Below are 27978 nucleotides of genomic sequence, written 5' to 3'. Positions count from 1 at the left end.
TTCTACCATTCTCCCCCACCCATCACCATTACACCAATGCTACTGCCTCGTGAATGTGAGGTCATCCTGCACAGGAACAGGAAAATCCAGGATCCATGAAGTAGAACAAGAATTGCTTTCACAAAAAGGGGGTAATCTTTTTTATTATTATTATTATTATTATTCTTAGCAGTATTCACCTTGAAGGAATATGAGGGATGCATACATTTTTTTACAGACAATATATAAACATGTTGTACATAATTAACAATAACTTAGTTCACTAATCCAAAAATTAAGCCAATTTTTTTAAAAAAAGACCAGAAAATACTGCCAAATCTTTATGCTGATATTAAGTACAAAATAATTTAAATCCTGACTGTGGTACTTTTATGCTGCAGTGACTGACAATCTATTGCACTTTGTCAACCTTGGACTTGGTCCAGCAAGCATTTGTGATGTGCAGCCTCAGTCTTCCTAAAAGGAGGGCATGAGTAGGCCTCGCTTTTGAGAGGGCAGCAGTGGTACTGGGTGGATTTGTTTCCTAGCATTATTATCTTCCTCATTCTCTCACCCAGCCATTCCCACCCACTTCTGACCCTCACGGAATTTGGTTACTACAAAAGGTGGATAACTGTACCATATATGTTAAAAATCCCCTTTCCTCACATACACACACACACATGCACCCAAATCAAGGAAAAGGAGTAAATAATTTCCATCTTGGCTAACAGAAATTAATATTTATCCCAGGTGGAATTTCTTTCAGTTTTGGTCTGGGGGGTTTCTTGAGGGGGCTTTTTTGTGGTGGTGGTGGGTATTCTGTCATTTCTATTTCTTCACAAAGTGCAACTACATTATGCCTACAGAAACCAAAACAGTCAGAAAAGGCATTTGCTCGGAATGCTTGGTCCTTTGTACCAAAAACTGAATTACAGATTTAGGAGAAAGCAAAAACAATGTACACCTGGATTTTTGTTTTAAGCAGACTTTTGCAGTTAAAGATACAAGTTGGGCTTGACTTGAAAAAAAAATGGAAAAAAAATACATTTAAAAACTTGCCACAGAGTTAGCTTTATGCGATTTACATTATCAATCCCCTCTGTTAATTGGGGTCATTTTTTTTTCATCAGAAATATAGCTACATATGTACATCATATGTTATATTGGACCTTGTGATCATGAAAGTCATCAGATCATAACAATCAATAGAATACATTTCACACTGGCAAGAGTTTTATTCTTCAGCTGTTTACGTACAGTATGGTTTCAGAATGGGAGACAACTTTGTTTCTGAACACTTGTGATTTTCTTTAAAAACAAATCTATCTATCTACATATATATATATATGTATGCTATAGGAAACCATATACCACATTTTCCCCATGAGCAGATCACTTTCCTTTGATGTTGCTATATCTGATCTATCAGAAGAGTTGAAAATATCTTTTTTTTCCCTCCTGCCTTGCAGATCTTCATTTTCTTATTTGCTTTCCACCTCTAGTCAAGCAGAGCATTTGTCACAACATCTGTGCTTACAGCTGGCAAATTCCATTTCTGCTTGGCCAAAGTGTTAATAAGATAGTATGAGATGAACTCTATGTTTATGTGTCTTGGGCAAATTTCTTAAGAAAACAGATTAAACTGAACCACCATGAGGGTTCTTTTCAGGCTGATCTCTTAAAAGGGTTTCCCTTCTGCCATGAACTGAAATTATATCTTAAATCTAAGAATATAGTCCTCTAGAGCAATGTTTCTCAACTTTGGCACTTTAATATATATGGGCTTTAACTCCCAAAATTCCCCAGCCAGCAAGTTGGCTGGGGAATTCTGGGAGTTGGTCTACAAACCAACTTCTGGGAGTTGGTCTACAAACCTTAAAGATGTGTTTAAAGGTTAAGAAACATTGTCCTAAAGAAAGAGCGATGGTTACCTAGCAGCATAGATATTTTGTTTGTCAAAGGTTTCAAAGGTTCAGTACTTGGCACCCCTTGTTAAACAATCTTACAGAAGAAAAAGGGAAAGCAGCAGAAGACAGCTGCTGCAGAATATAGCTGCTGCAATGGCCAGCATGGGTTTGTCTGGTCTGTGTAAGATAGTTCACTACCATGTCAATCTGTTTTTGCATAATACAGGGAATCGTCATAAACCTGAATGGGAGAAATGCCTCGGAAAAGAAATTGTGGGTTCTAATGCAAGATTTTCAACCCAGCAGACTGAGCCATGAAAGGAGCACCACATTATTGTTAAGGCCCACCTACTGATTCATTTAGCTCCTCTGCATTAAATAGGGAGGAGGGTAATCTCTTCTCAGCCTTTGGCAGTGAGATGTCTTGGGACATCCTTGCTTTCTAATGGAATAGTCATGAATCATACTGATTGAGGAGACAGTAACTGTAGCCTAACTGGGGAGAGGATGCCAAACTGGGGAAGTCTGGGCTAAGGCAATGAAATAAATTATGAGAAGCTACCTGATATCTATGCTGACTTGCAATCCAGAGAGGAAAGAGGTGGCCTTTAGGACAGGCAAATGGTTTGAGGTGGGAATTCCCTTTATTTTACTCTCCAGGCACAACAAGAGTGTTCCCTATGGAAAACCTTTCAGCCAGTTGTCCAGTGTATCTGCTCTCTTGTAGAATGCCACACTTTTACATCAAGATATTCACACTGAGAAAGAGACTGCAAAAATTATGTCTGAATAATCCATGCCTGAGGCTATTTGTAACCAATGATAAAGCCAACTGCTTCCCTCTCTCACACACATCCCCTTTCTAGTAGATTTCTTTCCAAAAAAAAAATCTAACAGCAATGAAGAGAAACAAAAATGTGGCCATTGAGCAATAAAAATAATAATTAGAAAAACTGTTTTCTACTAGGTTGCATGTTTCTTTAAACAAAATAAAAATAAAATAAAAAATCCATAATTTCATGCAAGAGTTTTGAAGCTCTTTCTGGAGCACAAGAGCAAAATAAATAATTTTTTTTTTTATGTGACTGGTTCCTTAAAAAGTAGATTTTTTTTAATAAAGTTGTCCATTTTTCCTCCCCACAAAACACAATCCATGGTAGAAATCCAGCAAGGGTGGCTACTACTGAACTTCCTCTGCTTCAGGAGATGGTTAATCGCTTTACAATATTCACAGTAATGAACAAAGAGAAAGGAAAGCTGGCTCTAGTTTCTTTCACTACTTTGGCCACCCTTCCTTTCCACTGGGACAAGCAGGTATCGTATCAAACAGATGAGTTCCTCTTTCTCCTTTTACCTGAGGGAGCAAAGTGCATAACAGGCACCATTAAGCATTTCTGCAGAAGACCCATCATTGCAAAGTTTCCATTTAGCACTAGGAGTTGAATTCTACTGGAACAAGATCCCCTTTTCCTTTCTTTCTTCCTTATACTTTCTTTCCTGGGCAAAGTCTTTCCTTCCTGTCCTCTTAGGCCAAGCCCAGTTCTGGAAGTCTGTGAGAGTCATTAAACTCTATCCCATAGCTGTGACCATGCTGGATGGATGTGGATGCCCAAATGAGATGCTGGAAGATGGGTGAATGGGGGTAGGAGTTGGGAGGATATGTCCAGAGTGGCTGAAGGGTGGCAAGTGGCCCATTGGTGTCATGTGACTAGCCAGGGCAGCAGCACTGAAAGGTGAGGACTTCTCCTGCATGCATTTAGACAGTTCCTCAAAACATTCAGAGCCTTTCTTGCTCTTCTTGGATTTGTTGGACATTTTCCTATTTCTGGTCTGAATCCCTTCCTTCTTCATGGTCAGTGGCCTGTTCACCTGCAAGAAATGAGAAAATCAGGCTCCTGCAAGCAAAGCGGTATTTTTTCTGCAAAAAGAAAAATATTTGAACCCCCTAAATCTTCTCAGAGCAGCAAACATTTTGTGCCCTCCTCCCCCAAATCCATCATTATATAGTTCTCTCTTTGTTCTCCCAGCAACTTGTGTTTATAGCTTAACTTTATTGGATAAGAACACATCAAAATCAAAAGTATAATCAGATTGCTTTCACTCTTCCTTCCCTTACTCTGGCTCTTTAACAATAAATCACCTCTATATCCTTAGATAATTTGTATGGGGGTTGACAAACTTGACTCCTGACAATTATATGGACAGGGTTCATGCAGGGTTTTTGGCAATATTTTTGGAAGTGGTTTGCTACTTCTGCCTTCATAGGGCTGAAAGTGTGACTGACCCAAAACTTCTCATGGGGCTTCGATGCCTAAGGCTGGATTACAACTCATAATCTCTCTGTTTTTAATCCAGTGTCTGTAACTACTACATCAAACTGCCTTTCATATTTGCACATGTATCTCTACCTCTATCTATATACACACAGAATATTCTGCACACATTTCCACATTGACTTCATACCTGGAGTTTTAAAACTCCCTCACCTTGAGATATATATACAAAACTGTGTTAAATATCCTCTGCATTACTTGGGTACAGTAGGGAAGAAATGAATATGCTTTAGCAATAACTCTCTTTTGCCTAGATTATCTGGGCTTTAGAAGCCAAGCTAACACATTGTAATGTTATTGAACCCAGCATCACTATGCCAACAAAGAATGATTATGACTTCCCCGGGGAACATTAAAGAGAGTTAGTTTTTTTTTTTTTCAATAGGTCCCTTTGCAATGAATGCAAAGGCTACTGGACAGCAGGCAGTTAAGGCATCAATCTCAGCTAAGCAAGCAAAAGAAGACACAAGGCAAGAAAATACTCACATTGTGCAATTTGTAATACAGTCCACAGGCATTACAAACTGGATCCCCATTGGCATTACGTCGCCATAAAGTTGTGGTGGTAGTTTGGCAGTTAGCACAACAGGTTCCTGCTCTCCTAGCAGCTGACTAATTAAAGATGAAAATAAATAGATGTTGGAGAAGATGTTATTTTGGTTTTGACTGTTGCATTGATTTTAAATTAAATATTAAATATTCAGCCACCCTCTCTTAAAGTTCTCAGTCTTTTTTATTTTGCTTTGTGGCTGTGTCATTCAAACATACATGAACTATTTGATGGATAATGTGAATTCCACACCCAACTCAAAATCGTAACAGCTTATCAACGTCCTCATTTTCTTGCCAGTGTTGGATAGCTTTATGCATTTACCGAAATCCTGTCTCCCCACTCCCCTTCCAAGCAATTGTCCTCTCATCCTTTGCACATGGGCAGGGGAAGTCAACTAGCCAATGAATAGTAAATTACAGCTATGCATGAAGAACTCAGGGCTATGTCGGAAATCAGAGAAAGTTGGTGTTCTTTAAGTGAGAACACATCTAAAAATCAAGAGACAGAGCCTGTCTGTCAGCCACCTACAGTACATACTATTTATGTATCAGGCCTGTAGAGGGATATTCTTTTCATTGGCGTTCTCCACTTCTGATGCCCTCCAGATATACTGGGTCTACAATTCCCAGAATTCTAATTCAACTTCTTTAAACTATTATATCACACGTGAAGAGTGGGAACTTGGAAAAGAATGAATATGTAGGCCAAGTAGCTGAAGTAGCTGAACTCTGCAGATAACTACTCTTCCCTTTTCTTATTCCACTTCATCATTTTAACTCATTTTCTCCCAGCCAGCCTCAGAACTGGATGAGGCAAAACCTGCTTAAAGCAGCAGAACACAAAGCTAAGGACGGATGAATCTACAGTAGCTCCCTTAACTAGGAAATTTGGACATAAAAATGTCAAAACAGAATCTTGCTTCAAATGAGGAGGAGCCTCAAGAAAACCTACAGGATCACTGTGAAGAATATTCAGGCTAACTGGCGGATAAATTCTCAGATACACTCAGAGTTGGACTGAGGAACCTGGGGCATTGTGTTTGAGTTTATCCGGCATGAATTTGAATCTCTGCCTCCTGAAGTAATGGACAGTCCACAGAACTAGAAGCAAAGTATTCCAGTGTTTGAGATCCAGTCCCCCCTGAGCTGTTAAATCTGTTTAGGAGGTGACCTGCAGTTAGATCTATGTGAAGGTGACAGAGGGTATCGTTCCTTTGGCCTTGAAGGAGGCGGTGATATATTCCCATGAGAGGCTGTCACTGGACCTAGGAATCCTAACTGTGGGGTCTGGGAGTGGGGGCACAGCACTGCAGTGGTTTTCCTCTTTTTCTGTAGTCAATGTTAATGGGGAGAGGTCAAGCTTATGTTCCTCATTTGTGAAGTGCCTCAGGGCTTGGTATTTTTTGCCCTTCTGTTGAACATCTACATGACTGCTTGGTGTGATTATGAGGTTCCTCTCTCTAGTCAGGAGTCCTTAAATTCATTACAAGGTACAGAACCTTAATTATGTTAATATATTGCATTGTCTCATTGCCTCTAACTCCTCTCTGCATTTATTTGTTTGCTATTCTTATGGCGTATTCAAATGCCAAGACCATTACAAATATCAGACTTTTAATTAGCGAGTGTATTTTCACCATCACTCATAAAAACAAGGTAAATTAAACTCTATGTAAATGCCCCATTTCTGATTAATAAGGACCAAAAGGCTTTAATCCTTTCAAAGACAAATTTAATTATTTAATTTTAATAACTTGCAATTTAAGGATTTGGAATATTTAGGCTACTTGTTCCGGTACTTAACACTCCTGCCTCAGCAACCCGATTGTAGTAATAGGGAACTATAATGCTACACTGAAAAAGAGTTCAGTATATTTTCTTCCACATAACTACCATATTTGTAAAGATGGTGGGGGTACAGCTGTATTACAGCTTTCACTTTAATATATAACTGATAACTGTCTCTTCGTATCTTAAAAGAAGTAAATGAAATTGGCCCCCATGAATTTGCTACGCTTTAGCAAACAAATGCCAGCCTAACAGCAGCATCTATTGATTAGCTCATTTGTTCTATAAATCTTTGTATTGAGGCTGAAGTTCTGAGCAGCTTAAATAAATGACTTGTACTAATAATACATTGCTGTGCTAATATGTGGCAAGATTGCTATGGATTCCAATAGGAATTGCATTAATTTTCGCTTGGCCCTAAAGGGGAGGGGGGGGACTGATTTTGTAAATGAAAGTAAGATTTACATTCAGACAAAATGCCTTTCCCCTTTAAATTGGTTCTTGGCGGAGTGACCCATAACCCTGAAAACAATAGGGTCATTTCAGAAGTTTTTAAGAGTAGAAGAAAATGCACCCTCTCTTTTACAAAAGAATCTTTGGTAGGAAAGGATTCCTGTTTCAGGAAATATTTTTGCCCGCCCCCCCCCACCCCCCTTGAGGCAGTATGTGGAAATATAGATGCTTTTTCTCCACATAAAATATTTAGTCTGTGAGAGAGGTCTTTTAAAATCGAATTAATTTCTCTGCTGATTTTGGAAGCAGCCAGGCAATAATACCGCTAGCCACTATATAACCCTGATTTATTGAGAAGGGAAATCAGACCAATATTTCACATCATTTAGATCAGACGCCCAAGTATAAAGGCTTGTGGGTTCATTCTAACCTTGAGAAAATGGTGAGGGCATTATCATAAAAGGGGAAGAATTTTAGTGATTTGGTTCAGAAAACTTCACTGATTTACTACAAAGGGGGAAACAGCCAGATATAAGGTACCAAATCACCAGAATGCAACCAACCCTATCTAAAAGTTCCATTTCTCAAAATTCCTCCACTGTTTACTATCTCCCTTTTTGTGAGCAGCTAGGGTTACTGCCAAATAGCGCGCCAATTATGCAACAACTCGTCTTTTTTTTATTTGAGACTAAGACGCATTCTTGAAAATAAAGATGGAGCCTGTCCTTCTGCTATTGGTGTTAAAGCATGCGAACTATGCAATTTTAAATCTTAATATTTTCAAAAATCTCAGAATGAAGAAGAGGGAAGAGAGCCCAGGATGTAGCAAGCTGAAGTGTCCACAAATAAATGTGGTGAAAGTGCTTTCTTTAATCTAAATTTGGAGTCCCATAAAACAGGCTTTGTTAATACTCTGTCCAATCTCCACTACAAGACAATTAATACTATGTATAGTCTAAAAATGGTTATCATGTCTGAGAATTATGGAAATTGTAGTCTAACAAATCTGAAAGCACGAGGCAATTAAGAGAGCCTAATTTGCTATGTATGCTACACATTAATACTTCCCCCCATTATACTTATCTACCTTGCACATTCAATTTTTCATTAATCTTGCACAACTTTCTTTTATAAATTCAAGAATAATAAGAGATGTATAAAGATATTCCTTTACTTCAACAGATACTATTACTGACGTCCCACTGGTTTCAATGGGACCCACACTAATCCAGGCTGTGTACAACTTTATATAATAGAATCATACACTTCAACAGTAAGAAAGGAAAATCAATGACTGTAACTAGTACACACATTAAAAGGATGTAGAATATAACTGACCCTTTAAAAATTCAGTATAGCTGAATGTGGCATCTATGTCAAGTAGTAGAATTTAAATTACTTTTAAGGATAACTGAGAGAATAACAGACACAATCCTGCGGACAATTCTTCTACATAAATCTAACTGAAGCTAATTGGCGTATAAAGAACAACAAGAAGAAAGACTATTATTTTAATTTTTTAAATGGGACCAGGAATACACTGGAGAAGCCGCAATTACGTCATTTTGCTAACTAAGAGAGTTTTCTGATGCCGTTTGTAAAAAGCTGCCTTAAAACAAGTTGCATCTGTTTTGTCCATATAGTTTAGTCTACTCCAAATACCAAAGTGACCCTGAGAAAAAGCTCTCCCGTGCATCTAACTAATTTTTTTTCATTTACCAAGAGTTGAACCTCCAACTGTCTGCATGAAAAAAAATGTGCTGTACCACTCATCTACAGCTATTGCCAATCTGCAAGACTGTAAGCCAGAAAACTCTTACTGAGCTGATTCACTGGAAATGCAACAAGGTTTAAGAAAAGGGGATACCTAAACTAGTCAAGTATACTTCCTTTTCTTGTTGAAACCCCATAAAAGGTTACTGCTGCCAGGAACTTCTGAGTCTAAAACTGTGTTTCCCAACCCTGGCCACTTGAAGCTGTGTGGACTTCAACATGGCTGACTGGGGAATTCTGGGAGTTGAAGTCCACACATTTTCAAGTGGCCAAAGTTGGAAACACTGAATTAACAGATGCCAAACTAGTGCATCAATTGAAGCAATGAGGCTCCTGCTAGAATAGGATAATTCTCTTTTATTAGGCTATAGGCTTAGTATGATATATATGAATAGTCCCCTTTCTATTCAATTTTTTTTTGTTTCAAGATGTGACAAGATAAAATTGGGTTTTAAAATGCATCTTATTTTTCACCGGACAAGAGAATGATGACTATATTGATTTGTTCCAACTTTTAAAATTGCCTTCTCTCTGATCCAAAATTTAACACGCACATATACCTCTAGAAACTCACCTGCTAAAAGCCATACTTGTGAAAAAAGAGAGAGAAACCTATGTTTGCATATTTGGGATTCCTTATTTCTTATTCCAGTGTCCTGCTAGACACTGGCCCTTAACGCTGCACCCTATCCCGTTTAGTCTGGCATGGAGTTTGCCCTGTCAGAGACAATAACATTTCCCTGTTATCTTAACATTTTTCTAGTTGTGTCAATCACTTCAGAAGAAAAGTAAGTCATTAAGACAATCGCCCGCTTGAAGTTCTGACCCTCAAAATCCTTTGCATCCTGTCTCAGCATTAGATCATTAGAACCGTTCCTTCAGCCTTATAATCATTCTGGAAAAAATGCCCCCTGCCAAAGAGCAAGGGCATTTTTGGTCCCCCTAAATCACATTGTTCCGTGTGTGTGTGTGTGTGTGTGTGTGTGTGTGTGTGTGTGTGTGTTTTCTCCTTTTTTAAACAAATATTTGTACAGCAGAGCCTATTTGCAATTTCAAAACAGACGGCCTGAATAGCATGGCCTGCCTATAGAAACTCTTTAAAGCTTTTAGAGCCAGGAAACAGATACACAAAGTTTCCTTATCTTCAGAATACAGATATCCGGATAGGAAACTACTACCAGGAGCTCCGCATTTTTTTCAAAAATTAAAAAATCAACAACCCTGAAATGAAAATACAAAGTATAGGTGACTCCATGGAAAAATAATCAGCCCTTGAAAAGGGCAATCGGAGGATCGCTTCTAAAGAAGGCTAATGTTAGTTTTACCATGGAATCTCTGACTACAGAACCATCCAAATAATGACAGAACCAGTTTTGACTCATCTATTATTATTTTTATGGGTTTTTTTAATACTTTCTGTTTTGGGTCACTTTTTGTACTTTTCAGCTGGGAGGGCAGGCAGGCAAAAGTGATTCTTTCAGTTTGAGCGTCCATCTGACCTGTCCAAGAGGTCAAATGAATTAAAGCTGTCTTTTCTGGATAAAAGAGGCAGAATAATGCACAGGAAGAAGTAGGCCGATTTAATTGGGCACGTAACTCTCAAACAGGCAGGAATGTGCTGCAAAGATACAGACAGGCAGAACGTAAGCATGCGAGGCAGTATAAGTCTGTGCCACCGGCCTACTTCATAAGATTGTTGTACGGGCAATAAATCACAGGACTTCTAAATCTGTAGTCAAGAGTATACTAAGAGTATACAAATGCATATACATATCCCCATATGAAATAGCTATTGTTTTATATCCTGGCATGTAAATTACTATGGGTGGGATCCTAGCCGTTTGTTCCTAGGCTACTCTGTGGCCTCTCAGTGACACAGCCTTCATGTTGCAGAGAGTATCTAGCTTCCATGCAAGTTCTGAATCCCACAGATGGGTCAGGTTGTACCCTCTTCCTTCAAATGCAGGGATGGTCCCATGAAACTATTTTGCCCCGAACCTGATAGAGAAACAGGCACCTACCAGTCTCCGCTTAGGTTTAATGAGAGGTCGGTTTTGACCGTTCATTTTGTGGTATAGCCCGCAGGCGTTACACAGGTAATGCCCGGTACCGTCTCTTCTCCAGAGAGGGGTAGCAGTAGCTCCACAGTTGACACACTCTCTGCCTTCTAAATGGAAACACGAAGAAACCGGATTTCTTTCTTTAAAAACAAATTCACAAAAGCTTTTTGCATTGTCCATTTAGGTAGATTCCAGATATCAAAACAGCAGGTTATTATTCAATTTATTTAAAAGGGGAGGAAAAAGACAGGTCAGTGACACAACATTTACAGTACATACAATAAAGGTAGGGACATGCAGTTTTCAAGCATTTGCTTTCTCGTGTAACAATAACGCTGTCTAACCTAGACAGGGGTATTTTTTATTACAGCTGCCACATGAGAAAACAGACCCTGTTCCAAAAATGTAGAGTCATAAGCTGTTCTTTCCTCTCTCTTCTCTCCAACATCTAAGAAGTAATATTGGAACTGAAACAAGAATACACAATCTTTGTTCATTAATGTTTTGGGGTTAGAGAAAAATTCTCTTCCTCTGGCTTACCCAATTCTTTTTTTTTCTTTCTTTCTTTCTTTCTTATAAATGTTGCACTCTTTAGAATGAAGCAGAATCCACTTTTGTTTCTGGGCATTCCATATACCCTTGTATCCAAAATCTAATTTATTATGCATTCTCTTTGTTATGGGCTTAAGATTGATCTGGCTCAAAATGCTTAAACACGGCTGCTTGTTCAACAGGAGTCTCTTTTTAAAAGGAGAGGGCGGGTGGGGGGGTAAGAATATTAACTAAAAGTTCATTTGTTTGAGGGCAAGGAAATTCTTTGAGCAGAGCTTATGCAAATCATACAGTATTTAATGCAGAGGAAATACACTTTGGCAGTAACTTGAGCTGGCCATACTAAATTCAGCTGTGTCTGTGTCTCCTTTAATCTATGGAGTGGGTGGTTTTTAAACAGCCCTGGCTGGAGTGAAAAATGAGGGACCTCTGTGAAGCCAGGAGTTCCTAGCTTTTGTCCCTCCTTAAGCAGGAAGCTGCAGGAGTCGCCTTGTCGTGAGTCTTGCTTCTCCTACAAAAACATTAAATGGTCACGAACTTTCCCCAGTTTTATCTACAAGACAGGATCTCCATTACAAAATGTAGGGAAACTTCTACATCTAATAAACAGTGTTGACTATGGCAAATGAGAACAGAAGTCGTGGGAGGAAGATTGTAACCAAATTTCCCAACGATTCCTATTGCAATGGAGAGCAGTTTATAAAAGTAGCCAATTAAAAAAAAAAAGTATTTTATCGCTGTTGCATATAACACAAAATTCCAGAATTTCTTTAAAGAGGGTGATCCAAACAGAGACGCAACAAAAAGTTGCTGTACTTTTCTTGCAACATTCCTAAAAGTAGTTACGTCTCTGAATTACTAGCCATGTTGAAAAGAGGTGCAAAGGTATCTTGTTTTGTTTTTCTTTGATATTGCAATAAATTTCATCTTTACTGATAAAGCCATTACAACATTAAATTAATATAAAATATTCTAAGTTTGGTTTCATGTGAGTATTATTTATTACACTGATCGTCTTTTTAAAAAGAAATCTAAGAGCATGTTTGGCTTGAAATCTGTAAAGGTAATGACAGAGAGGCAAATAAGTTGCAGGTTTAACAAACAGATGAACTGGAGTTAACTAAGACATATGATGTTCCTCACGTTTTATTAGATTCATTTAAACTATCATTTAAAAGGTACTTTGGAAGCCTGCAGTCCTATGTAAACTATGTTTGAACTTTGTATGATCTGGAGAAAGCAAAGTTCTGTACAAGTTATAAGAAAAAGAGCTTGTAAATTTCAGTCCTTAACAGCTGAGCCTATATAAAGTCCCTTGTTTAATGAAGATGAACTTTATTGAAAGTTAACAGAAATCTACGATAAAGTTCATCTTTATTAAGCAGTTAACAAATTAACTAAAATTTTCAGTAATGGGGATCCCACCCAAAAGAGTGTAAGGCACATCAGGCTTTTCCAATGAATTCAGTTGTCCCAGATTTTCATGGGGTTGCATTAAGAGGTTTACCAATATAAACTCTTTTATCTGCATAATTCTGATCTACGAACTTTGTGTGTCTTTTTTTTTTTTCATGGATTATGGCAGTTTTTGGGCTCAGCAATGAGTGACTTCTATGGAGATCAGAGACTGGAACAAAAAGAGAGACCTGGCTTGCCAATTAATTAGCAAAAACTAAAATTATGAAAAATAACAAACTGGAAATGCTCTTGTGCTCCACATTCTCAGAACAACTACTGATAACTTAATTTTGTTACATATTCTCACAAAAATGTAGGAATATGGAAATCCATTCAAATCTGATCAGGAAATTTTAAAACTGGCCATTTAAAAAAAAAAGTCTTTAATGCTTATCCTTTAACATATTTAACTATACATCAAGAAGAGTTTTTGAAGAAATGACCCAGCTCCAGAAGCCCACTAATACTTGCAATCATGATTGTTATCTCCCTAGATTATTACAGTTACAGGATCAAAGTGGTGATTCATTTATTTGGAATTATTAAACTAGGACTGAATAGAGAATAGTAGTTAAGAGTTCATTTCAGTTCTGTTCAGATTGTGTTTGTCTGTGCGTGCATATTTAAAAAAAATTAACTACTGCATTAGACAAATATATTTGGGGAGAGGGCTAGTATTTTCTAAATTGGAAAGAAACATGATCCATATTATCATGTCTAAATTATTTAAATCAAAATTGTTGCTCTTATTAAATACGTGTACAGATTTTCACCTCCTGGAATATTTTCCAATTCTTATTTTGTGAATGATCTAAAACAGAAGAAATCCTGAGTACTGCAGTTCACAAGGAAAAACAAAACCCCTTCTCAGGCCCCTCCTTTTATATTACAACTGTTATTAACAATCGATGGCTGTTATTTGTAACAGGGGGATTTAATAAATTTACAACATTTATGCCACACTTATCCCAGAGACAGCAAAGGCAAAGCAGGCAGCCAAGGTTCAAGATGCCAAAAAAAACGATTTCCAACGTGGCATTAATTAAATAATTCCCACCAGAAAAACTTTTACTCTCCATCCCCCCCACCCTCCACCCGCGATTGGAAGGCAGGAGGAGTTGAACAAGGCTTTTCAGAAAGGCTGGAGAAGGGGGGAGAGCGGTCTTACCTGAGCAGGACCTGGCTTTGCTCCTCTGCTTTGGGGTGAAGCTAGAAGCGGGGCCCCCGAGGAAACTGCCCGGGTGGAAGAGGCTGCCGCCGTAGTCGTGGGCGGCGGGCACGTAGGAAGGGTAGGTGGGGATGGGGTGGTGCGTGGACGGCTGGGCGCCCATGGAAGCGGCCAGGCTGCTGCGCAGCGGGCTGGCGCTCTCCATCTTCATGCCGTCGGCCAGGGCCACCTGGTACTTGAGGGGCTCCTTGTCATCTTGCCTGCCGCCGCCGGCCGAAGCGGAGGCCGGCGAGGCGGCGCTGCTTCCCGCGTTGGGGTCCGGCGAGACTTCCTTGGGCGGCGTAGGCGGGAAGCCGAAGAGATGCGAGCCGGAGTGGGAGGCCGGCGTGAGCGAGGAGGCCGAGGCGGCGCTCGAAGCGGAGCTGCTGCCTCCGGGGTAGACCGAGATGGCGCCGGGCGGCGCGCCGGCCGCCGAAGGGTGCAAGGGCCCCTTGGTGAAAGGGTTCACCGTCCACGGGTTGTGATGGTGAGCCGCCGAGAGCGCCGCTTTGCCGCTGTCCAGCCAAGGCAAGCCGGGGCTGTGGAGCAAGTGAGGCCGGCACATTTGGCCGCCGGTCAGACGGGCTGGGAAAGGAGGAAAAGGCGCCAGTCAGCCAGGCAGGCCAAAAGCCTGAGGTAAAAAGATTGTCTCCCACTCTCGCCTCTCCCTTCCCCCACCCCCCACCCCTCAAAGGTTTCCCTCATGCTGGAGCAGGGCTTGGTAGACAAGCAGACGCGCTCCCCCCCCCTTGACCTGTCCGTCCCAAACCCGCCAACGTGAAGGTCTGCTCCCAAATCACCCACGCAGGTCAGAATTGGAAGGAGGCAGAGGTTCAGCTGCCCTTTCCTTGCCCTCCCTTGAACCCGCGGAGGGGAGGGGGCTGAAACGCGGGCCCACCCCCAGTTCTTTGCGGTCTCTCACGCAAAAAAACAAAACAGGCACAACGTTTTTTTTTTTTAAAAAAAAAGATGCCGGCTTTAAAAGCCATCTAGTAGGGCCTCCTCGGGGAAATCAGTGGGGGATTTAGGAGAAAAGTATGCAAATATGGATACTTTGTCCCAGTGGTGGGATTCAAGTAATTTAACAACCGGTTCTCTGCCCTCATGATTTCTTCCAACAACCAGTTCACCAAACTGCTCAGGAAGTTAACAAGCGGTTCTCCCGAAGTGGTGCGAACTGGCTGAATCCCACCACTGCTTTGTCCGCTGGCTCTTTCCTTCCCACCCACCCCCCTCTCCCGGTTCAGCTGCCCCCCCTCTCCCCCACTCTTGATCAAGCGTAAGTGACGGAAAGCAGAGCCGGGCAGGCGTCTTATATCGCCCCACTGCTCCACCATCGGACGCCAAAACTTAGTTGGAACGTGGAGGGAAGTAAAACGTCAACGCGAGCGGGCTGGCAAGCCAAGAACAGGAGGCTCTCTTCCCCCCCCTCCCCCCAATTCCGCTTGCTGCTGCTTCCCAAAGAGGCTTGCAGACAGGCGGCATTATTACGAACACTCTGTTTTGCGATTGTTTTCCAATTTTACAAAAATTGAATTCTTGGCAAACTCCCCCCCCCCCCTTCCAGTTCTTATACGGCCGCTGACAAAAGGACAAACGTTTAAAAAGTGTTTCGAATTAGGCTAAGATCTTCGTATCCGGAAAACGGGCCTGCCTTGCGGCTGCGAAAATGCCTCTAATAACCCTCTCTTCCTCCACGCACAAGGACGTCCCTTCCCTTTTCTGTTCTCCCCCACCACCCCCAGCCCCGCCGTCAGTTAAAAGCGGCCCTCCAACTGACGAGCTAAGGCTTTTTTTTTCTTTCTATTTTTTCCCCTAGGATGAAAAGCCCACCCTGGCTCACCCTCTCTTCTCTCTTACTGCTGCATTTTGCCCGGAAACCTTCCGGACGCTTCTCCACCGAGGTCAATCAGCAGGAGGAGGCCGAAGCAGAAAACGGGAAGCGAGAAGGAGGGGGGGGCAAAATTACCGTGTGCCTGGCTGTAGGAAACCCTGGCTCTCGCGTGGGCCGAGTTGGCGTAATACGGGTTGCCCTGGGAGTCCAGATGGTTAAAAAAGACGTCCACTTCGTCCGGAGGTAGGAGCTGCGCCGGTTCCATATAGTTGTGAGCCAGTCCCGGGTGATGAGTCTCCGGGTGCTGCCCGTTGAGCACGGCGTGATGGGCCATCCAGCGTGGCTGGTCCGTGGCTACCTCCATTTCGGTGGGTTTCTGCCCACTCCGCCCCTAGCCCCCCCTCCCCGCCTCCTTCCAACCCCAAGTCGTTTTGCCTTTAGTTTCGTTTGGCTTAAAATCGTAGAGCTCTCAGAAGCTGCGAGGTGGCCTTGGAAGGGGAAGGAGGGGGGGGGGTAAAAAAAGAAAAGAAAAGGTGTCTCTCTTTGAAGGACGGGAAGCTGCGGAGAGAGAGAGGTTCCGGTTGCCACACGTCTTGGGATCACCACCTGTAAGAAGGAGGGAAGGATGAGTACACGGCGGGCCTTTGGAAGGGGTTACACTGAAGAGACCGCGGCAGGGACTCAGGGAAACGCGGAAGAAGGGGAAGCAGGCACAGAGCACAGCGAAAGCGATCCCATCCATGGCGTCCACCGCACTCTATTCCTCCCCCCACCCGGCCTTTGCATCTTCGTTAGGCTGCCCTTGCCGTGAATAACACGGCCAGAACGACCTTCTTTTAACCATAACAATACGAGACAGAAGGCAGATCTTTGATCTACATTTGCCTACAAAGGAGTTCAGGCTGACATTTTCCAAAAGAATCCTAAAGGGGTTAAGAAACTGGGAAAGCATTTATATTTCTGCAAAATAAAAACCAGGCGTCGCTTTCCCACCCGCCCCCCGCCCCCCACCCCACCAACCCGCATTCAGCTCATCAAACATACTTACAAGGAGATCTTTCCAAGCAGACTGAATTCGAACTCCAAATGTTTGAAAAGTTTCTTTAGGTTGTAAACGGGGGGGAGGGGTGGGGGGGAATGGGGGTGGGGGGGAGGGGTGACGGATGATTGTTTGGAGGATGAAAATGCAAAAAGGAAAAAAAATTTAGTGTGGGAGGGAGAGTCGAAGGAGAGCGCGAGAGAGGAGGGTTGGATGGAGGCTCTTACTCAGATGGCAAGCTCCACTTATTCTGGCCTTTTCTGTAACATCCCCAAAGCATCCTGTGTCAGCTCTGGCGCCAGCTGGACTCAGTTCAGTAGACATGAACTAGGGGCTACGCACAGGCTAAGAACCTCCGTCCAGCCAATCAGCAGCTCGGCGTCTAGTCTCGCCTTGCGATTGGCCCCAGAAAATCCATTCCCTCGTTTTGCTCCAAACAGCTAAAAAGTGCTGAACCCGCCAAAGAGAAAGACGCTCGCCACCCCCCCCTTCCCCCGCCCTCAACCCCCCACCCCCACCCCGCGCGCACACCCACCCACCCTCCACTGCCTTTTCGACTTCTCTCTGCCATAACTTCTGAGATAGCCCCACTCCAGCTCTCTCCTCTATCAGAGGAGCTTCTTGTAAAAAAAAGAAAAACAAAAAACAAAACAAAAAGAGGATTTTGTTGAGTCCCCGGCCCATATCAAAGTTTTATAAAGTCCGCGGCGGGCACTAAATAACCCCAAGTAGTTTGAGGGTGGTGGTTTAAGACTCCGGGCAAAGATATTTCACCAGGTGCCGCCGGGAGGCAGGGCAAAGGATAGGAGAATGGGGGGTTTACGAAATATCTCCCAGGTTTGAAAAACAGAATATTTGCTAGAGACCCTTTCCTTCCACCCCCACCCCCCACCCCGCAAAAAAAATCCTATCGACCCAACATTTTAAAATGGGATTTTTTTTTTTTTCATTTATGGGCTTGATTTAAGTCAAACACTTCTGTTGGGTAGTTTATGAAAATACACCACAGCTGAAACTTGAAGTTAGTGTTTAAGGTGGGAATATCTTTAACTTTAGAATCGTATTGTGCGTGTCCAGTTTCTTTTCTCCCAGTTGTAGTAGGTAGTTCATTGTATTTGTATTATTTCATTCTCTAGAATTGCAACTTTCATGAGCCTCTTACCTAGACACAAATGTGATTTGTGTGGAAGAAGTAAATACATTCAGGCTTGTACTGAAGTGTATTTTTTCTTCCGAAGCCAGCTGTAGCATTTATGATAAGAAAGGCCTCGCGTATTTGAAATACAAAATAACTTTATAGTAGAAAACACAACACAACACAAGTAGTCAACTTGGAAGTAATTATAGGTATGAATCTTGAGTATAAATAAGTATAATTCTGATTTTTTTTAAAAAAAAATCTTAATATCTTGATTCAGACAGAAATACCAGATTTACTTTGAAAACATAAACCTTTCAGAAAACAGCCTTTTGTGTGTTATGTAAACTCACAAAACCAACTGGAATTTATAGCTGTTCTGCAATTTCTTGCACCCAGTAAGATCAAAGGAAATCAGGCCATTTACAGGTCCAAAAAAAGAAAGAAAGAAAAATCAAACCCACGTTATTTTATTTTTTATTTTTCACTTCTTATAGTGACTGAAGGCGGTTTAACAGAATGGGCCTTCCTATTTAAATTCTAGATGCATTTTAACTCTCTGAGGATACACTCGAACGACCTTGTGTTTTAAAACCCTAAAAATCTTATTTCTGTTGGCTGAAAGCTAGAGGGACTTTCAGCCCCTCCGCTTAAGAAACGGCTCCTAATAGCCGCCAGTTGGGTGGCTACAGAAAGATCTGGCGGCCCCGGACTCCGCAGCTTTCGCTCGGCGCCGTCCAAGGTAAGACAAACCCAGGAAGGATCGCTTCGAAACCCACAAAAGAGCAACTGATTGGCGAAAAAACCTGTTTCGAAATAATTCCTTCTCCCCCTCCCTTCAAATCAATCCCTCACTTGAGGACACCAATTATTTGGCGGCATTTTTACATTAAGCCACTTAGTATGGCTAAGTCGGGTTTTCTTTCCAAAAAAAAAATTGTATTGATAGTTAATGTCCTTTTTTAAAAAAAGAAAGAAAGAAAGAAAAGAAAGCAAAACAAGCAATGGAGGTGCCACCCTCCTTCCCTGGTTTCTGGGGAGAATCTTCCTTGAGCTTTCTCTCTCTCTCCTGCCCACCGGCAAAGGGCTAATCCTCGGAGCAGCAGCGCCTCGAGGTTCTCTCCCAAGCCTCGAGGTAGGACGCGGCCCTCGCTCCTCGTGCTCTTCCTGGCTCCGGATCAGATCCCCAGTCCTGCTTTCTAAATCCAGCTCATCTGGCGAGCCCGATCCAATCTCTTCGCCCGCCCCCTCGCCCTTTAGAAACTGGCTTCTTTTGCGTTTCAAGGGCAGTGGGAGAGAGAGAAAAAAGGGGGGGTTCCCTCCGGTTTTCCCTAGCAGCGAAAGGAGCAAAGGGCTCCTGCCAGGATCGCACCGGGTTGGCCCGGCTCCTGTTTAGTGGAGGTCGGATTCCCCTTCGCTCTTTCTCCTAATGAAGGAGGCATGAATTCCTCCCCACCCCTCCGTCCTCCGTGAGAGACCTGCTTCCTAAACCCCCTATTGCCAATGGGCAGCGAGTGGACGGGTAATTTATCTCGTTCTGGGGGGATTTGTCTCTTCCACCGCAGAGCCCTGGGGATGCCCGGCAAGTCTTTTGAGTTGTGCAAAATTTCTAACTTCCAGGAACTCTCACTCTTTACCGGACGGAGGTTATTTTTAATATATCCATTGTTATATTCACTAGATTCCATTTTAATGACAGCCTACTACTTCCGTCTGTTCCTCTTTCAGGGGTGTTTCTGGAGATTCTGTTCCCAACACGTACGCGGCTGCCATTCGTGTCTGCAACTTGTGGTCAGATTTTTTTGGGGGGGACCTCTGGCCTCTCCCCGCGCACACTTTAGCATCGGCTCATCATTTTAGAGGGGATCAGCTTGGGTTTTGCTACACAAATCTCCCCCCTCTGCAATACATACCCAGAAGAAAATCCCATAGCCAAACTTTGCTGGTTGTGAGGAGCGGGAACTCTGGTAGGTAGCGAAAGAGATCTGGACGGAGATGTCTCCGTATTTGTAACTCCCACCCGGCAAATGGGTGGGTGGGTAATTGAAAGGAGTCGGTAGATCATGGAGATTCGCGGTAAATAAGCCCGGTACCTTCTTTGTTCCTTTCCCCATTACCTTAATAACCTAGGTTTTTCCTTTCACTTTCGCGCAGCCCCAATCCTATGTGCTTTTGAGTAAATTTAACAGAGCCTTAATCCCCTAGTCAGGGTGTTTAATATGTCCCCTTTTCCTTTCCGTTGTCGTCGTTTGTCTCTGCCTTCCCTTGGGCAATCGGGGCAGGATTTAACCCATTTCGGTGAAGTGCTGATAGAACTTCTGACAGCAAAATCAACTCTCCTCACCACTATCACCCCCTCTTCCCGCTCTTCGCCTGGCCCTCTCTTTTGGATCCCCTCATTATCCCCAAAGTCAGGTGGGACCGGTGCTGCACCCGAAGCTAAACTAAGCGGAAGGGTTGGCAAAGAAGGGAGCTGGTTTGCAGAGCAAGCTTGTTGAAGCCGATCTCAGCCATATTGCCCAGAGTTTCTTCTGAACGCAAAAAAATATATTTTTTTAAATTCCCAGCTCTCCTCCACCCCCACCATCCTGCCCCACACGCTTTTCCTCTAGTAGAGGATTCCTTTCTTTTTATTTGGCCCTTGTCCCCTTTTCTGTTCCGGAAAGCAGGCAAGACAGGCCCTGGGCTAGGCGGAGATTTGAAGAGGCGTTTGTAGGCCTTTCTGACTCCTGCCTGTTCTTCGGAAATCCTTAAAGGCGATCAGATCAACCGGAACTCACTCACAGCAGAGACCCAGGTTGTCCCACCTGTAGGTAAAACAGTGTGGAAAGGCGGAGTGGGAGATCCAGTTAGGAGAGTAATCCGGTGTGATGCCATCTATAAAACCAGAGTACTTTCATTCTCTGAGGCCTCAGTAGAAAGGTACCCAGCCGCCTAACACAGGCATAGGCTCCCTCACACAGAAATGCATCAGGTTCTTTGTAAATGATCTTCCTGAGAATACTGTTTCTCGGCTCAAAATCGTTTATTTCTTTCTAGAATAAAACTCTTCACTGACCATAGGAACAAGTGTTCTTGCCTATCTGTCCGTCTTTCCCTCTTTTAGGAAAGTGATGTAGTATATTTTACAACAATGGAGCTTGTGGCATCTTTCTCTAAAGTCTAAAAGATTAATTGTGGCAGATCAGGCATCTTCGTCTTTGTAAATGAGGGATTATATAAAGCAATTTTAGATATATTTATGTTCCAGAAAACCAGATTACCTCAGGCAAAGCAGGATCTGCAGAGAATTGCAACTTTTCTCCCAGAAGGAGATTAAGAAACTGGTGGTCTGAATTAATTCCCAAATCTGCCAGAAATGCCCCCACACAGTTTTCTTCCTTTGTCACCCTGAGCATTACCTAATTTTTGAAAAAGAAACCACCAACACCTTTTGGTAACAGTTGTGAAGAACTCACACCAACTCTTCCAAAACACAACATCCTTGTGTCAAGTGACTCTTTCAAGCCTCTTCTTAAAGGCTAAGCACCAGGGAAACCCAGAATCAATCATCTTTTTAAATTTATGGACCAGATTAATATATAATGGCTTTCTTTAGCCACTTGTACCCTAAGAAAAGTTCAAGTTTCACCACCTGTGGACCAAATATGGGGGGGGGTGTATTTTTAAAATGGATGCTTGATTGGTTTAAATGGGGCTTAAGCACGAATCAACATATAGCTACCAAAATATAACAGGGAAGAAACTGCACACTTCTTCTCAGTAGCACAATTGATGTTCAGTATTAGCAGTAAACACAAGGGGATGAGATCTGTCATGATCCTGATATTGGCCTCCTGGCTATTACTTGAAGCCCTTCCCCACCCACCCCCACTCCGGGGCGTGCTTCCACTTCTCTTAACATTCTCCGGACTTATAAACAGAAAAGCAGCTGTGGCGCCTTTTATTTGGGGTCACTAAAGGAGATATAATCCATTTTGTATAAACTCATTGGTGTCAATGAAACGAGTGTCAATATGAATTATCTATATGGGATAAAATGAGCAGGAGAGTGAAACAGGGCAGGCAAACAAAAAAAAAATCTTTCAACTCTTTCAAACACTAGTAACTGTATTGGAGTAGTGGGGGAGACAATGTGTAAACTTTCAGTTTAGGCAGGACTCTTCCCTTTTTCTCCTCCTTCCCGCCCCCCCCCGCCCCCCGCCAAGAGTCCTGTGCATCTGGAAAGCTTGCAGCTTTGCCCACTGGACAAAATGGAAATGGTGGCTGAATGTTCCTCCCCCATACACACACACACACACACACACCCTTCTCTCTCTCTCTGGGCATAATCTTCCCAATGCACTTCTAGGTGATCTTGGACAAGAATGAAATGGATTCTCTCCTTATATGGCGATATGGTCGGTGCACACACACTCATCTAAAACGGTGTAGTTTACGCACATTGTGCGTGTGTGTGTCCGAATCGGCGGCGCTGTGATCATCAGGCAGCGCCCTTCCTTAGACTAGTAGTTGAGGTGGCCAATTCCTTTTTGGATGGAAAGTAAGAAAAGACTTACTTACTTACTTCCGAGGAAGAGAATTGGGGGGGGGTTAAAATCAGGTCGCGTGACCCCCTATTGACGGGAATACGATTAGGGCTAGGTTAAAAATCCCCCAATACCTGTTGAACGTATGCAATCCCGCATTTCCCGCGATGGATGGGGGGAGAGGGGAGGGGAAAGAGAGGCGGGAAGAAAGCTAATTTTCCTAAACCTTCACTTTATTGGCCAAAGAATTTGGGGGACAGGGAAAATAAGAGGCCAACCACTTGGCAGTCTGGGCTAGCCTCTTTCGTGGACATTTTCCCCACGAAACAAGGAAAGGCGGGTCAATTTACCTCTCTTCTGCCTTTTGGAGCCTGCATAATGGGGGAGAGAGAGAGAGAGAAGCCCACCTTTCTGAAGGGAGGGGAAACGGAGGATTGACAGGCAGGAACCGGGCAATAAGGAGTCTAGTTCTCCCAACCGGGCGGCCCCAGTCAGGGAGACGCCTGGACTCTGACGTCACCCGCCGCTGCCAAATTCGCCCGGAAATGAACTTGTTAATAATAAGCCCCCCAAACGCTACTATACGCCGCCCACCTTCTCCCCCCCCAAAGCAGCTCAGGGATCTGAACCCTCCGCCACCCTTCTCCCGCCCGCCCGTTGCCTCTCGGTCACCTTCCCACCCAGACAAAACAATTCCAGATTCTAAAACAAGGGCAGGCGGGAAGGCGCACTGGAGCGCCCGTTCCGACCTCCCCCCCCCGCCTCCCCAACCCCCCCCCTTCCCCTGCCCTCGAGCTTCCTAGCGGGTATCCCGGCCCGGGTCGCCGCGGGGAGAAGGGCGAGTGCGGGGGAGGGGAGGGACCCCTGCTGGAACTGGGACGCTGCCTCTTTTGAATTCCTTTCCAGCCTCCTCCGCTGCCCCCAGCCTCCCCCCCCTCCTCCACTCCTCCTTTGCATGTTATTCCCAGGAAAGACCTCCTTTCAAAGCAGAGAGGAGCCGCCAAACTCCGGGCATGGGGCGAGGAGGTTGGGGTGGGGGGAGCCGGTGTGGCAAAGGCGCCCACCAATCTTTCTGCGGCAAGAAGCACGGAGGCCGAAACCCGGGGCTGCAAAGGCACCTACGCGGCCAAACCAGGCCACTCCTCTTTTCCCACGGCTGGAAAGCGAGAAGACAAGCGACATTCTTGCCAGCAGCAGATCCTGCCCGGCAGATGGGAGATCTGGAGTCTAGAAGGCGCCTCTTGTCCTTCAGGGTCATTGGACGCCTGGGGGGGGGACGACAAAGGTGCCGCTGGACCGCAGCACATCACCGCCAGGCCAGCCCTAGGTTGCAAAGGCGAGCAAGCCGCTCCCGGGCCTTGAGGCTGCTGCTGCTTTCCCCCAATCCCCTTCCAAACCAACCTTTCTGGTTTTCCAACCAAGCTTCTGCTTCTCATCCGAACTTACAGTCCCCGTGCTCGAGCTAGCACGCACAAAGACCCACACATGTTGAGGTGGTAATGGGGGGGGGGAGGCGCGCCCGTGCGCGCGGGTGCGCGCGCTTGGGGATCGAAACAATGCAGCAGCAGCAGCAAGCCACCAGGAAAGTGACATTCGGAAACGGCGGACTCGGATCTACTAAATTGAGAGTCCGGAAAGGAGGTGCGGAGGAGACAAGATCCCATCGCTACCTGAGAGACCGGTTGCCTTGGAATCGGGGACAAAAACGAGGCCAGCCCGAGTCTAATGGGGTGGTGGAGAATTCAGCAAGAAAGCAACGACTAAAGAAAACTCGCCTGCTACCTCTGCCAGACGTGGAGGGGAGATCTGGCTGCCCTTTTAAATTATCTTCCCTCTTCTTTGCATAGTACGTAGAACAGCAGAACGTTATTTAAAATAAAAGCGGGCGAAAGAAAAGGGCGTTATTTTTAAGAACTCCCTGAAAATAAGGCTCAGACAAAAAGTTTATAAACCGTTTTGATTTGGGCATCTTTCTCCCGCTTCCAGGTTCAACAACGCGGCGAGATTCAGGGGCCAACAGAGCAAGATTTTAATTAAGCAGCGAGCCAGCGTTTTGCATTAGATATCGCCAACCATTCCAGCAACCATATCGAGATTATCACTGAAATCTGATGGGATAAAAGGAAATGTCACCGCTGCATCCCTCCGGCTAACGGCACCATTCGGTTAATCCTGACATTAATACATTCGTAGCAATGTATTATCAATTAAAATCATTTTTTTTTAAAAAAATGATCACACTTCCCCACAGGCAACAGACCCGATCTTTCTGTGGGGAAGGGGAAGGTTTGTTTTAGACAAGTGATAAAATCTCAGTTAACGAGCTGATAATTCGCCCTTGTTTGTTTTAAAAGACAAATTGTAAAGATTAATCAAACTGGCTGGTTTATGGAATGGGGGGGGGAGAGAGACCCTAAAACTGCCCAGGAAACTCCCCTGAAGCTGCGGGTCAAGTTACCCTACAGCCAGTTTTTGATCAGCGCTGAATTAGGGCCCTTCTCCCTGACAAAACTGGGCACCCGCCGGGAAAGGAAAGGGCATCCTGCTGCAAACATGTAGCAGATTAAAAGGCAAACACAAATTAAAAAACCCAACCCACCCCCAACTCTCCCTTCCAAGCTTTCACCATGCAGAATTTGCAACATTATTCGGGTTACTGTTGCTGTTCCGATAATAAATGCTACTGCGGTATTTATCTGATAATAAATACTGTTGCTGATAATAAATACCATTATCATCATCACCACCATCGATATTGTTACTAGTATCACAGCTGCCTTTTCCCTTTTTTTATAAAAAAACCCAGCAGTGGAGGCGCCACCCTCTTTCTCTGGTTTCTGGGGAGAATCTTCCTTGAGCTTTCTCTCTCTCTCCTGCCCACCGGCAAAGGGCTAATCCTCGGAGCAGCAGCGCCGCGGTTCTCTCCCAAGCCTCGAGGAAGGGCGCGCGGCCCTCTCGCTCGTGTTCTTCCTGGCTCCGGATCAGATCCCCAGTCCTGCTTTCTAAGTCCAGATCATTTGGGCGAGCCTGGTCCAATCGCTTCGCCCGCCCCCTCGCCCTTTACAAACTGGCTTCTTCTGCGTTTCAAGGGCGGTGGGAGAGAAAGGGGGTGAGGGGTTTCAGGATCGCGCCGGGTTGGCCCGGCTCCTGTTTAGTGGAGGTCGGATTCTCGCCTTCTCGCAACCAGGGAAGCTGCGCCTTCTTCTTTCAAAGTCTTCTTCCAGTCCCCAACTGGGGCGGCACGAGGGCTCTGGTTTCTGAACTCTTTAGGGCGAGGAGTCCTGCTCCTTCGGAGGGCTCGGGTGGTGATGGTGAGGTGGAGACGGAACGATCTCTCTTCTCAATGCAGCCAACTCCGTACAAGAAAGCCGCCGAGCAGGATGTCTTCTGGTCCGTGAACGCGGGCGCATTGGGGGCCTCTGATTGAATTAGTTTTTCTCCCCCTGTCGCTGAAACCCGCACGCGGAGCTCAGGCGCAACTGCTGAGCTCATTCTCTGGGACCGAGCTGCAGGCCGCTTCTTCCCACGGCTGGTTAAACAAACCATTCCGTCCATTTCATTAAACGCCTCTCTGGAGAGAAGCCGCTTGAGCGGGCAGAGGAGTGCGCGGCACGGTAGCAGCCAGCCGGCTCCCATTCCCCATTGCTTCCCTGAGCCGAGGATTCAGCCTGCGCTATCTTCCCACCACCAAACCCTCCCGTGTTCGGGTCAAAACGGAAAGAGGAGCCGCGGGAAGAAGGAGAACAGATTGCTTGAACTTGCAGATGGTTTTCCTAAAATACATGGGGATGTGGATAATTTTTTTTTATACAATACTATGCGTGCCTCCGGACAAGGAGGGATGGGTAAGTTTATAGTTTGTTCCTGGTAAACGAAAAGCTCTCCCCCTGAATAATTTGTGGAAGGAAAATACCGATATTATAGCCACTGTTAGAAAAATACAACTTTTTGTTTCTCGTTAATTTTCTATTGTCAAGCTTATGGTTTGGGGGAAAAAACACGTTTCCTTTTAATATATGATTAACCTCATAATTTGCTGCGAATTGTTCCCCATTCATTTTTCTGCTTTGAGAAGGAAACTTTTTTTTCCGATTGTTATATTTTCTCGGACATCGAGTATATATTGGAGATTATCCTCCTCCATTTTTGTGCCGACTAGACACATTCGCAACGATTCGAATGTGTATTTTCAGCTACAAAGACACCTGTGCCTAAACAGACATAGCAAAGTGTTTGTTTATATTCACTCTGTCTCTTTCACACACACACACACACACATGAACGCACTTTCCTGCATACTTTCCCCTCCCCCAATTTATCCCATTTTAAGAGACTTTTTTTAAAAAAAACAATGAACCGGAAAGAGGCTACTGTAGAACCAGAAGCCAGGCGTGTCATTGGGAAGTCCGATTAAGACAGAGTTGTCTGCGTTATTCATTCTCTAAAACGCGCCCTCCTTCTTAGATGTCCTGTCACCTGCGGCTCCTGTCACTGACACTCGCTTCAAGAGTTCTCTCTCTCTCTCTCTCTCGCTCCTGGTTTGGGTGTCAAACTTCCCGCCAGCCACACGCCTGAGATTAAGTTCATTCTCGCCCGCTCCAGCCTGCCCTGCTCGATCTCCTCTTTAAAAAGCCCCCTGGCTTTTCTCTGCAAAAGGAAAACCTCTCTCTCCCCCCCACCCCTCCGCCTTTCTTGCATATCAACCCAACTCGGCCACCCTTTTGGTGGTCAGAAAGCAAGAACTTCGCTTCGGCTGCCGCGGGATTCTCCCGCAGAAACAAGGGAAACCTTCGGAAGCGGCCGCTACGCTCGGTCCCGCTGATCTAGGGCGGGTCTTGGTCGCAAACTTCAAAGGCCAAGCGCTAAATTCTCTCTTCGGCACACAACCGCGTTGCCCTCCCTACTTTCTTTGCAAATAGCCTTTTGCAAACTCGCCTCTCGCCCGGAGAAAGTCAGCAGAGAGATGAATCAGAAAGTAACTGGGGAGGAGGAGAAGGAGAAATAACTCCGGTGAAGGACCCGACTGGATTTTACACCGGACCACCAGACACCCCAGAGGAACGATCTGTGGCAGAGCGACTTCTCTTTGGGGCAGAGCAAAGGCAGCCTGGATACTCACCGCAACCGAGGGTGGTCTCCCTCCGGGCGCCCGATCCCTGCGGCGGCCGCGACAACAGGCAGCTGCTCCAATGCCAGCCGCGGGCAAAGGGAAAAAGGGGTTGGGAGGGGGAGCGGCCGGGAGGAGTGGCAGCCGAGAGAGACTGGCTGCCTGGTCTGGAGAGCGGAGGGGGGGGGGCTCAGGCAGCGGCGGCGGCGGCGACCCCTCGCACTGTTCCAACAAACTGGCAGAGGCAGGTACAGAAATAGAATCAC

The 27978-nt window shown here is 44.5% G+C and overlaps 1 protein-coding gene across 6 annotated transcripts; it reads right to left on the bottom strand.

Moving 5' to 3' along the window:
* Positions 1–125: 125 nt before the first annotated feature.
* GATA2 (GATA binding protein 2) lies at positions 126–27978 on the bottom strand. Of its 6 annotated transcripts, none has more exons than XM_034431494.3 (6): positions 27725–27978; positions 16035–16505; positions 14027–14650; positions 10810–10988; positions 4709–4834; positions 126–3758 (listed from the first exon to the last, which is right to left on the bottom strand). In XM_034431494.3, exons 2-6 carry the CDS (start codon positions 16261–16263, stop codon positions 3459–3461), a joined length of 1458 nt encoding a protein of 485 aa, XP_034287385.1. In that variant the 5' UTR covers positions 16264–16505; positions 27725–27978; the 3' UTR covers positions 126–3458. The 6 variants fall into 6 exon arrangements, with proteins under 6 accessions (XP_034287385.1, XP_034287390.1, XP_034287386.1 ...); XM_034431499.3 differs by having other exon boundaries at positions 10810–10955; XM_034431495.3 differs by lacking the exon at positions 27725–27978 and adding an exon at positions 16948–17271.

This window comes from Pantherophis guttatus, chromosome 2 (assembly GCF_059756535.1).
Source record: "Pantherophis guttatus breed Tessera chromosome 2, ASM5975653v1, whole genome shotgun sequence".
NCBI classification, from domain to species: Eukaryota; Metazoa; Chordata; class Lepidosauria; order Squamata; family Colubridae; genus Pantherophis; species Pantherophis guttatus.
This window is presented reverse-complemented; position numbering and strand designations above follow the sequence as displayed.

What these genes read in the sequence shown, in the direction of transcription:
- GATA2 (XM_034431494.3), bottom strand. Translation starts at nt 16,263, where the DNA reads ATGGAGGTAGCCACGGACCAGCCACGCTGGATGGCCCATCACGCCGTG. An exon ending in TTAAACCTAAGCGGAGACTG is followed by an intron (nt 4,835 to 10,809) that starts GTAGGTGCCTGT and finishes ATCTTTAATTAG; the next exon opens with TCAGCTGCTAGGAGAGCAGG. An exon ending in TGTATTACAAATTGCACAAT is followed by an intron (nt 3,759 to 4,708) that starts GTGAGTATTTTC and finishes CATTTCTTGCAG; the next exon opens with GTGAACAGGCCACTGACCAT.